This window comes from Procambarus clarkii, chromosome 56, assembly GCF_040958095.1.
Source record: "Procambarus clarkii isolate CNS0578487 chromosome 56, FALCON_Pclarkii_2.0, whole genome shotgun sequence".
In the NCBI taxonomy this organism is placed as follows: domain Eukaryota; kingdom Metazoa; phylum Arthropoda; class Malacostraca; order Decapoda; family Cambaridae; genus Procambarus; species Procambarus clarkii.
The window spans coordinates 539,937-552,947 of record NC_091205.1 but is presented as its reverse complement, the minus strand read 5'-3'; the positions used below and the strand labels follow the sequence as shown (position 1 = coordinate 552,947).

The 13,011-nt window shown below is 40.2% G+C and overlaps 1 protein-coding gene across 1 annotated transcript in view; it reads left to right on the top strand.

Moving 5' to 3' along the window:
* LOC123756273 (uncharacterized PE-PGRS family protein PE_PGRS10-like) overlaps positions 1 to 13,011 on the top strand; it is a 246,406-nt gene that overhangs the window by 23,449 nt on the left and 209,946 nt on the right. Inside the window, exon 2 of the mRNA XM_069305676.1 lies at positions 7,414 to 7,538. Within this exon, the coding sequence (XP_069161777.1) occupies positions 7,470 to 7,538 (69 nt within the window). The 5' untranslated portion in view covers positions 7,414 to 7,469. The remainder of the gene's footprint in view (positions 1 to 7,413; positions 7,539 to 13,011) is intronic.

Below are 13,011 nucleotides of genomic sequence, written 5' to 3'. Positions count from 1 at the left end.
TTGATAAAATGCTATGCCCAAGATTACCATCCGAGTGCCGGCGGGGAAGTGGTTCATATAGCCTCGGCTATCACTTCCTTATGTCCGGTCGTGATGGTCAAGCGGATTAAGGCGTCCCTGTACATACCAGTTGTGGGAGTATGGGTTCGAGTCACTTCTGGGGTGTGAGTTTTCAGTTGTATATAGTCCTGGGGACCATTCAGGCTTGTTTGCATATATATATATATATATATATATATATATATATATATATATATATATATATATATATATATATATATATATATATATTTTATTAAATATGACCGAAAAAGTAAGATTAATAATTCTAACACGAATTTTCTCAATCTTTCGTACATTATGCTTCACTGTTGGAGGTAAATCAAAAATCACTTCTCCAAAATTCATTTTTATTTCTAGTCTGACGCGACACGGGCGCGTTTCGTAAAACTTATTACATTTTCAAAGACTTCACAAATACACAACTGATTAGAACTTGCGTTTCCCTGATTTTATATCTACATTTGATTGAGGTGGGAAGGGTGATGTGGCATTACATTTGAGTGAGGTGGGAAGGATGATGTGGCATTAGAGGATATTAATAGGGTATTAAAAGTATCAACACAAGACAGAACACGAAACAATGGATATTGAATAGAAGTGTTTGTAGAAAGCCTATTGGTCCATATTTCTTGATGCTTCTATATTGGAGCGGAGTCTTGAGGTGGGTAGAATATAGTTGTGCAATAATTGGCTGTTGATTGCTGGTGTTGACTTCTTGATGTGTAGTGCCTCGCAAACGTCAAGCCGCCTGCTATCGCTGTATCTATCGATGATTTCTGTGTTGTTTACTAGGATTTCTCTGGCGATGGTTTGGTTATGGGAAGAGATTATATGTTCCTTAATGGAGCCCTGTTGTTTATGCATCGTTAAACGCCTAGAAAGAGATGTTGTTGTCTTGCCTATATACTGGGTTTTTTGGAGCTTACAGTCCCCAAGTGGGCATTTGAAGGCATAGACGACGTTAGTCTCTTTTAAAGCGTTCTGTTTCGTGTCTGGAGAGTTTCTCATGAGTAGGCTGGCCGTTTTTCTGGTTTTATAGTAAATCGTCAGTTGTATCCTCTGATTTTTGTCTGTAGGGATAACGTTTCTATTAACAATATCTTTCAGGACCCTTTCCTCTGTTTTATGAGCTGTGGAAAAGAAGTTCCTGTAAAATAGTCTAATAGGGGGTATAGGTGTTGTGTTAGTTGTCTCTTCGGAGGTTGCATGGCTTTTCACTTTCCTTCTTATGATGTCTTCGATGAAACCATTGGAGAAGCCGTTATTGACTAGAACCTGCCTTACCCTACAGAGTTCTTCGTCGACTTGCTTCCATTCTGAGCTGTGGCTGAGAGCACGGTCGACGTATGCGTTAACAACACTCCTCTTGTACCTGTCAGGGCAGTCGCTGTTGGCATTTAGGCACATTCCTATGTTTGTTTCCTTTGTGTAGACTGCAGTGTGGAAACCTCCGCCCTTTTCCATGACTGTTACATCTAGAAAAGGCAGCTTCCCATCCTTTTCCGTCTCGTAAGTGAAACGCAGCACGGAACTCTGCTCAAATGCCTCCTTCAGCTCCTGCAGATGTCTGACATCAGGTACCTGTGTAAAAATGTCGTCAACATACCTGCAGTATATGGCCGGTTTCAAGTTCATGTCGACTAAGACTTTTTGCTCGATGGTACCCATGTAGAAGTTTGCAAACAGGACACCTAGGGGAGAACCCATAGCGACCCCATCTACTTGCTTATACATATGCCCATCCGGGCTCAAGAAGGGTGCCTCTTTAGTACAAGCTTGGAGTAGTTTCCTCAGAATACTCTCTGGCATGTCAAGAGGAGTACAGGCTGGATCACGATACACTCTGTCGGCTATCATTCCGATTGTCTCGTCCACAGGTACGTTGGTAAACAGCGATTCTACGTCCAACGAGGCTCTTATCCCTGTGGCCCGTGCGCCCCGCAGTAAGTCCACAAATTCCTTTGGAGACTTCAGGCTGAAGGCGCAAGGAACATAAGGAGTCAGCAGGCCGTTGAGTCGCTTTGCCAATCTGTACGTGGGGGTGGGTATCTGGCTAATGATTGGCCGAAGTGGGTTTCCAGGCTTGTGCGTCTTGACATTTCCATACGCATATCCAGGTTTATATTCCCCAATGATCTTTGGCAATGATCTTCGTTACCAAAGGGTAACGAAGGACACTACAGCCGAATTAAAAGCAAAGGTCAACAAACTGATCGAAACTGTGAACGCCAAGAAATCCGGACTCCACCTGCCAAAGATCATTGGGGAATATAAACCTGGATATGCGTATGGAAATGTCAAGACGCACAAGCCTGGAAACCCACTTCGGCCAATCATTAGCCAGATACCCACCCCCACGTACAGATTGGCAAAGCGACTCAACGGCCTGCTGACTCCTTATGTTCCTTGCGCCTTCAGCCTGAAGTCTCCAAAGGAATTTGTGGACTTACTGCGGGGCGCACGGGCCACAGGGATAAGAGCCTCGTTGGACGTAGAATCGCTGTTTACCAACGTACCTGTGGACGAGACAATCGGAATGATAGCCGACAGAGTGTATCGTGATCCAGCCTGTACTCCTCTTGACATGCCAGAGAGTATTCTGAGGAAACTACTCCAAGCTTGTACTAAAGAGGCACCCTTCTTGAGCCCGGATGGGCATATGTATAAGCAAGTAGATGGGGTCGCTATGGGTTCTCCCCTAGGTGTCCTGTTTGCAAACTTCTACATGGGTACCATCGAGCTAAAAGTCTTAGTCGACATGAACTTGAAACCGGCCATATACTGCAGGTATGTTGACGACATTTTTACACAGGTACCTGATGTCAGACATCTGCAGGAGCTGAAGGAGGCATTTGAGCAGAGTTCCGTGCTGCGTTTCACTTACGAGACGGAAAAGGATGGGAAGCTGCCTTTTCTAGATGTAACAGTCATGGAAAAGGGCGGAGGTTTCCACACTGCAGTCTACACAAAGGAAACAAACATAGGAATGTGCCTAAATGCCAACAGCGACTGCCCTGACAGGTACAAGAGGAGTGTTGTTAACGCATACGTCGACCGTGCTCTCAGCCACAGCTCAGAATGGAAGCAAGTCGACGAAGAACTCTGTAGGGTAAGGCAGGTTCTAGTCAATAACGGCTTCTCCAATGGTTTCATCGAAGACATCATAAGAAGGAAAGTGAAAAGCCATGCAACCTCCGAAGAGACAACTAACACAACACCTATACCCCCTATTAGACTATTTTACAGGAACTTCTTTTCCACAGCTCATAAAACAGAGGAAAGGGTCCTGAAAGATATTGTTAATAGAAACGTTATCCCTACAGACAAAAATCAGAGGATACAACTGACGATTTACTATAAAACCAGAAAAACGGCCAGCCTACTCATGAGAAACTCTCCAGACACGAAACAGAACGCTTTAAAAGAGACTAACGTCGTCTATGCCTTCAAATGCCCACTTGGGGACTGTAAGCTCCAAAAAACCCAGTATATAGGCAAGACAACAACATCTCTTTCTAGGCGTTTAACGATGCATAAACAACAGGGCTCCATTAAGGAACATATAATCTCTTCCCATAACCAAACCATCGCCAGAGAAATCCTAGTAAACAACACAGAAATCATCGATAGATACAGCGATAGCAGGCGGCTTGACGTTTGCGAGGCACTACACATCAAGAAGTCAACACCAGCAATCAACAGCCAATTATTGCACAACTATATTCTACCCACCTCAAGACTCCGCTCCAATATAGAAGCATCAAGAAATATGGACCAATAGGCTTTCTACAAACACTTCTATTCAATATCCATTGTTTCGTGTTCTGTCTTGTGTTGATACTTTTAATACCCTATTAATATCCTCTAATGCCACATCATCCTTCCCACCTCACTCAAATGTAATGCCACATCACCCTTCCCACCTCACTCAAATGTAGATATAAAATCAGGGAAACGCAAGTTCTAATCAGTTGTGTATTTGTGAAGTCTTTGAAAATGTAATAAGTTTTACGAAACGCGCCCGTGTCGCGTCAGACTAGAAATAAAAATGAATTTTGGAGAAGTGATTTTTGATTTACCTCCAACAGTGAAGCATAATGTACGAAAGATTGAGAAAATTCGTGTTAGAATTATTAATCTTACTTTTTCGGTCATATTTAATAAAATATGTCTACAGGAAAGACTGCTACCAAAATATACTAATATATATATATATATATATATATATATATATATATATATGTCGTACCTAGTAGCCAGAACGCACTTCTCAGCCTACTATGCAAGGCCCGATTTGCCTAATAAGCCAAGTTTTCACAAAATAATTGTTTTTCGACTACCTAACCTACCTAACCTAACCTAACCTAACTTTTTCGGTTACCCAACCTAACCTAACCTATAAAGATAGGTTAGGTTAGGTTAGGTTAGGTTAGGTAGGGTTGGTTAGGTTCGATCATATATCTACGTTAATTTTAACTTCAATAAAAAGTATTTACCTCATACATAATGAAATGGGTAGCTTTATCATCTCATAAGAAAAAAATAGAGAAAATATATTAATTCAGGAAAACTTGGCTTATTAGGCAAATCGGGCCTTGCATAGTAGGCCGAGAAGTACGTTCTGGCTAATAGGTACGACATATATATATATATATATATATATATATATATATATATATATATATGTCGTACCTAGTAGCCAGAACTCACTTTTTGGCCTACTATTCAAGGCCCGATTTGCCTAATAAGCCAAGTTTTCCTGAATTAATATATTTTTTCTAATTTTTTTCTTATGAAATGATAAAGCTACCCATTTCATTATGTATGAGGTCATTTTTTTTTTATTGGAGTTAAAATTAACGTAGATATATGACCGAACCTAACCAACCCTACCTAACCTAACCTAACCTATCTTTATAGGTTAGGTTTGGTTAGGTAGCCGAAAAAGTTAGGTTAGGTTAGGTTAGGTAGGTTAGGTAGTCGAAAAACAATTAATTCATGAAAACTTGGCTTATTAGGCAAATCGGGCCTTGCATAGTAGGCTGAGAAGTGCGTTCTGGCTATTAGGTACGACATATATATATATATATATATATATTTTTTTTTTTTTTTTTTTTAAATACCTAGAAGGGGTACCACCTCTGGTGCAAATGTAGGGACCCATAGCCTCGGAGAAGAAAATAAAGAGTACTCAGAGAAGACCTTGTGGATCCTCACTGAACACTTTGATATTTTCTTCTCCTACCACCCCTATTCTTTTGTTAAGTGTGTATATTTATCTAACTTTATTTGAAAATGTCATTACACAAAAAAAGTTACAATATTGATTACATACAGGGTACAAGGCTGCTTGTCACAAGTTGAATAGCTCCTCCAGCTCCTCAGATGGCGGGCAGGAACCATGGATGCAGTGAGCATTTCCTCTCTGGATTGCCACACTAAGGCGCTGAAAAAGAAAACTGGCAGCTCTGGGGTCTCTAGTTGTTTCGATTAGCTTAGACCCCAACTCCTTTAAAAAGCTAGCAGCACTTTTACCCCAGGCACCAAGTGTCTCTGAGGCAATGGGGACAAAATTGTAGTGGTGCTCAAGGTCTCTGTATTTACGTGACTTGGCCGCTTCCCGGTGATTGGCAGCTCCTCCTGCTTGTGTAGCACTGAAGTCAACATAGGTACTGGCCAAAGTTGAAACGCAAGTGTAGTCCCACACCAACTGTCTACCATTCTTCCAGGGGTTCACCGTAATTTCGTCTGGGCGACCGACAGGCTCATCAGAGTTGCGGGACATTAGGTAACGGGGCTCTCTCTCTGCTGGACAACCGGCTGTGGTAAGGCTCCTCTTAATATATATATATATATATATATCCTCTATATATATATATATATATATATATATATATATAGAGGATATATATATATATATATATATATCCTCTTAATATAATATATATATATATATATATATATATATATATATATATATATATATATATATATATATATATATATATATATATATATATATGACAATGTCAGACCACGGAGGAAAATGAAACATTTGGTCTGTTTCATTTCTGACATTGGTCTGACATTGTCACATTCTTAATCACGTGTTTATTTTCGTGATATACACACATATATATATATATGTATATATATGGGGTATATATACATAAATGTATGTACTACTTCTTCCAAAACACAAATTGCTATTTTTGTAGTTTAATTTTCAGGATTATGCACGAAAAAGTTTGGTTTCTACATGAAATACTAAAATGAAAAGCGACATTTATTTAATTGCTCAGTGGTGAGTCAATATTGAGTTCAGTCATTTTGTATAATTCTACTATGATTATTTATGTTTTGAATGACATTTGTTATACGTTTCATTATTAGTGTAAAATTATTTGACATTCTGAATGTAATTGTTTTATTCACTTTCTCTCTTCCATCTCTTTTTGTATGTACTATCTCCATCATCCCCACACTAACTCTTATCTTTATCATCTCGTCACGGTCTCCTATTTTCATCGTCCCCCGCACAACTTCCTGTCTTTATCATCCCCTCACTGCTTCCTGTCTTTATCGGTCCTTCGCTGCTTCCTATCTTTATCCTCCATCACTGCTTCCTACTTTTATAATCCCCTCATTGCTTCCTATCTTCATCATCGTGCCATGGTATCCTGTAGTTATCATCTCCTTCTTGCTCTCAGTCGTCGTCACCGTGTTATCTATCATCGTCCACATTCCTCTTTCTCTATCACTCTCTCCCACTTTATTTGTCGACACTCTTCTCAACTCTCGCTTTCGTCATCCTATTTTGCTTTCTTCTTTTATGAAATTTTTTATCCTTAAACATATATTTTATGGTATTGAATTTTAGTGTTTCTCATTCCTCCGCTCTCCCTCTTTACCCTCTCTTTCCCTTTTCTTTGTTTCCTTCTCTTTTTCTTTTCTCTCTTCTCCCTCTTTCCATCTTATTAAATTATTTTCTTCACTTTACATTTTCTAACTACTTGGGCTGGACAATGTCCGGGCGAGGGACGGTCTCGCTTCATGGTGGTCGGCGTTCAATCCCCGACCGTCCAAGTGGTTGGGCACCTTTCCTTTTCCCGGTCCTATCCCAAATCATTATCCTGACCCCCTTCCCAGTGCTATATTCGTCGTAATGGCTTGGCGTTTTTCTCTGATAGTTTCCTTCCTTCCTTCCTTCCTCTGATCCCACTCTCTTCCTGACCCATTTATCTCTTACCTCTAACTATCTCTCCCTGTTCCTTTCCTTTGCTGCTCTTCCAATATGTCCATACTGGTGGGTGGTGTCTCACCGTGGGTGTCCTTACTCCCGCCCTGCAGGTCGCCCCGGCCCGGTACACAGCTGTAGAGTGACCAACCACACAGCCCACGGCTTCATGGTAAACTGTGTCTCCGGCCCCCTGAGGAGTGTCAACACCCAGTACACACTGCTCGTCTACGCTCAGGTGGGTGTCTGCTGGAGGGTGTTCTATGTCTGCTGGCGGGTGTTCGGTGTCTGCTGGCAGGTGTACCGTGTCTGCTGGCGGCTGTTAGGTGTCTGCTGGCAGGTGTAAAGTGTCTGCTGGCGGGTGTTCGGTGTTTGCTGGCGAGTGTAGCGTGTCTGCTGGCAAGTGTAGTGTGTCTGCTGGCAGGTGTAGCGTGTCTGCTGGCAGGTGTAGCGTGTCTGCTGGCAGGTGTAGCGTGTCTGCTGGCGGGTGTTCCGTGTCTGCTGGCGCCCATAGTGTCTGCTGCTGGCGGGTGTAGAGTGTTCGCTTTCCTGCAGAGGGGCAGCTTTATTTGTCTATAGTGGGTCCTTGTTGGAGCTGTTGTTGTTGTTGTTGGAGTTAGTGTTATTGTTGTTGGTGGTGGTGATGGGTGTTGTTGTTGTTGTTGGTGGTGATGATGGGTATTGTTGTTGTTGTGGTTGTTGTTGGTGGTGGTGGTGGTGGTGGTGGTAGTGGTGGTGGTGGTGGTGGTGGTGATGGTGGTAGTGGTCCCTAGGTAGGGTTGTAAATCCTTGCTCCTCTAGTCCTAATGACAGACTGTGGGCTGTAAGGGGCATGTGGATCCTTAAGTGTGAATGAAGAAGTTGATTGAAGATCTACAATCCACCTGCAGACAATTCAACACATCAGCTGTTATGAGCCACTCTCTTCACTCTTATTTAGATAAAGTACTAGGAATTTTCCTTATATATATAGTCCAGGTACTTCCCCAGTTTCAAGAGAGTAATCATTGGTGATAATGATAAGTTAGTGTGGTGGTCTTTACTGAAAATGGTCGCAAGGCACCGTCATGTGTTTGCACTGTTTATGTAAACAAACGTTCTGGCCTCGGGTGCTGGTGAGCGCATCTCTCCTAGCCATTGTCCCCCATGCTCCCTGAGCAAAGTAGCCTTCAATGAATATTTATTGAATATTTTTACTGTCGAGACATATGATTATGATAAAATGTGATTAAAATATAATTAGATATAGGATTTAAACATTATCGGTAGTACTTAATTGTTTGATGGGATTCTGGGAGTTCTTCTACTCCCCAAGCCCGGCCCGAGGCCAGGCTTGACTTGTGAGAGTTTGGTCCACCAGGCTGTTGCTTGGAGCGGCCCGCAGGCCCACATACTCACCACAGACCGGTTGGTCCGGCACTCCTTGAAGAAAACAATCTAGTTTTCTCTTGAAGATGTCCACGGTTGTTCCGGCAATATTTCTGATGCTCGCTGGTAGGACGTTAAACAACCGAGGATCTCTGATGTTTATTTAGTGTTCTCTGATTGTGCCTATGGCACCTCTGCTCTTCACTGGTTCTGTTCTGCATTTTCTTCCATATAGTTCACTCCAGTACGTTGTTATTTTATTGTGCAGATTTGGGACCTGTCCCTCCAGTATTTTCCATGTGTATACTATTTGGTATCTCTCTCGTCTCCTTTCTAGTAAGTACATTTGGAGAGATTTGAGACGATCCCAATAATTTAGGTGCTTTATCTCGTCTATGCGTGCCGAATATGTTCTCTGTATTCCCTCTATTTCAGCAATCTCTCCTGCTCTGAAAGGGGAAGTGAGTACTGAGCAGTACTCAAGATGGGACAACATTAGTGATTTGAAGAGTATAACCATTGTGATGGGATTTCTGGACTTGAAGGTTCTCGTAATCCATCCTATCATTTTTCTGGCTGAAGCAATACTTGATTGGTTATGCTCCCTAAACATAAGGTCGTCGGACATCATTATTACCAAATCCTTGACATGCTGTTTTCCTACTATGGGCAGATTCGATTGTGATTTGTACCCTGTATTATGTTTCAGATCCTCATTTTTGCCGTTTCTGAGTACCTGGAATTTATCACCGTTAAACATCATGTAATTTTCTGCTACCCAATCGAAAACTTTGTTAATGTCTGTTTGTAGTTTTTCAATGTCTTCAGCAGAGGTAATTTTCATGCTGATTTTTGTATCATCTGCAAAGGATGACACGAAGCTTTGACTTGTATTTTTGTCTATATCTGATATGAAAATAAGGAACAGCAGCGGTGCAAGGACTGTACCTTGAGGAACAGAGCTTTTAACTGCACTCGGACTCGATTTTATTTGATTGACTGTTACTCTTTGTGTTCTGTTCGACAGGAAATTAAGTATCCAGCCTCCTACTTTACCAGTTATATCCATTGACCTCATTTTGTGCGCTATTACTTCATGGTCACATTTGTAGAATGCCTTTGCAAAGTCTGTGTATACAGCATTTCATGACCCACCATACTAGGGAGGTCATCTATGTAAAGATCGTTCTGTTTTAACAATATCTAGCATTCACTCCTATAATACTGATCTAACCACTTGGGCTGGACGGTAGAGCGACAGTCTGGCTTCATGTAGGTCGGTGCTCAATCCTCGACCGTCCAAGTGGTTGGGCACCATTTCTTCCCCCAGTCCCATCCCAAATCCTTATACTCATCCCTTCCAAGGTCTATATATTCGTAATAGCTTGGCTCTTTACCCCTTGATAATTCGCTCTTATAATACTGAGCATTCGAACTGTGATTCTGTATTTTTCTTCATATAACAATAATTGATTAATGAGAGTTATTAATTTGAAATTAACAGTTTTCTTGTGTGAGCGGCGACTTCTCAAATTGTGCTAATTGGTGAACCATTTCTAACATTAGATATATTACCTTAGATATTGTTATGTAATATATTATGACATTAGATAGTGTTACGTAGCATATTGTTACTTTGGATAGTGTTACGTATGGGGAAAACTGCCGGGATTGATATGAGAGGAGAACTACTAGGGACTTGTACTGTACTAAAATTAAGAAATTACTGAATGCAAAATTAATTCGACTAAAGTCTCTAGCTAGGGTCATAAATCCTAGCTTCTCTTTTCCTAATGACAGGCTGTGGGCTGTAAGGGGCAGGTGGGGTGAATGAATTAGTTGATTGAAGTTCCACAATCCACCTACAGGCAATTATCTCACATTAGCTTGCATTGTTCATATATATATCCTTTATACAAGGATAAGATTTTAATAAACTCAGTTCTATGACTGAACACTGGTTCTGTTTAAAGCAGAGATTTAAACATGTACATAGTCCAGCCTAGCCCCATAACTAAATGGTGCTAGGATCATAACTATTACCAGCCAATATTCATTTACTATAAACACAACAATTTATATTGTAGAAGTATGATATTAAATGACCTTAACTGTGGTCTAAGTATTGTTAACTAAGTACTAAAGATTATATTCAATTAGATAAACTTATATTACAAATTAAAGATAACTAAGCAAGCAATTGTTAACTTAATTTATATGTTCAAGGATATATATATATATATATATATATATATATATATATATATATATATATATATATATATATATATATATATATATATAGATATATTCAATTTATATGAAGAGGTTCAGACATTACTATGTTAATAAACTTACTGATATATGAGGCGTTGCCTCACCCTGTTACCGACAGACAGACTTATTGGATATATTAAAGTTACGCAAGCATATAATTGGCCAATTAATACACTAAATAACATTCAATATACTTCTCTGAGTGGCGGGTGCCTTTCTGACAGGTGTGCCAGACTGAATAACTCTCTTGTGTAGTTTAGGCACGTTATTTTATATCACAGCTTTGCTGTATTGTTCTAGTAGCGTTGTTAATTGATTATGTCCTTAATTGCGGTTGCAATAGGTTAGATAAGTGATGATGGTGGAGGTGGAGACAGCAATACCTTGTGTGCTTCACTCTACACTTATTTAGATATGTTCTAGGAATTTTTCCTTGTAGATATATTGTCCAGGTACTCCTCCATTTCTAGAAAGAAATCACTGGTGATAAAGATAATTGGATAAGGTGTCCTAAGCTGAATAATTGGTAACTAGGCACCATCACACTTGTTCTCTGTTTGTAAACACACGCGTCCTGGCCTCGGGCGCCCCTGTAGGTTGCTTACTCCCGAGTTGGCTCCTCCCTTCTTTTTGGGGAAGGTAGCCTTCAATGAATATTGACTGATTATTTTTATTGTCTAGACAGTAATGGGGGATGGGTCGGCCGAGGGGAGCCGGTCAGCCGAGCGGACAGCACGCTGGACTTGTGATCCTGTGGTCCCGGGTTCGATCCTGGGCACCGGCGAGAAACAATGGGCAGAATTTCATTCACCCTATGCCCCTCTTTCCTAGCAGTAAAATAGGTACCTGGGTGTTAGTCAGCTGTCACAGGCTGCTTCCTGGGGGTGGAGGCCTGGTCAAAGACCGGGCTGCGGGGACTCTAAAGCCTCGAAATCATCTCAAGATAATCTCTCAAGATAGACATATGATTGAGATAAGATCTGATTATAATATAATTAGACATAGGATTTAGAGATAATAAGTAGTACTTGATAGTACTACTGATTCTTATAAAGGATTTGATTTAATCCCTACTGGAAATCGATTCAATTGTTCCAATAGTTTTTTAATTAAGAAATCGTTCTAGTAGCTTCTGGATCCTTGAGAAATCATGCACAAAGACATGTAGGCACCTATAGGGCCCTAAGGTGTACGTGATCATAGCTGGCATTGTCATGTACGATCCAGATGTATAAGGAATCTATAGTGATTCTGATATGATTTTGATATGATTTTTTATGATTTAGATATGATATAGAAATAATACATTTCTTAGATAATAATATAGATATAGTGGGTAAAAATTTCCCACATTACGTAGCATATTGTTACGTTAGAGGGTGTTACGTAGGATAATGTTGCATTAGTGTTACGTAAGGTGTTGTTACGTTAAATAGTGTTATGTAACATATTGATACATAAGATAGTTTTACGTTTGATAGTGTAACATAAAATATTGGTATGTTAGGTTGTGTTATGCCAGATATTGTTATGTTAGGTAGTGTTACATAAGATAGTGTTACGTTACATAGTGTTACCAAAGATAGTGCTACGTTAGTGTTACGTTTGGTAGAGAAATGCAAGATAATGTTATAGTAGATGGCAACACAAGACAAAGTTAGAGATGATTCATAAGATCCGTTAATCTGTGTAACAGATCCGTTAATCTGTGTAACAGATCCGTTAATCTGTGTAACACATCCGTTAATCTGTGTAACACTAGTTAATGTTACGCTAGTGTTATGCATGACAGTGTTCTGTTACATTGTGTTATGCATGAGAGTGTTATGTTACATTGTGTTATGCATGAGAGTGTTCCGTTACACTGTGTTATGCATGACAGTGTTCTGTTACATTTTTTTATGCATGACAGTGTTATATTACATTGTGTTATGTATGACAGAGTTGTTACACTGTGTTATGCATGACAGTGTTATGTTACATTGTGTTATGCATGACAGTGTTATGTTACACTGTGTTATGCATGACAGTGTTCTGTTACACTGTGTTATGCATGACAGTGTTCT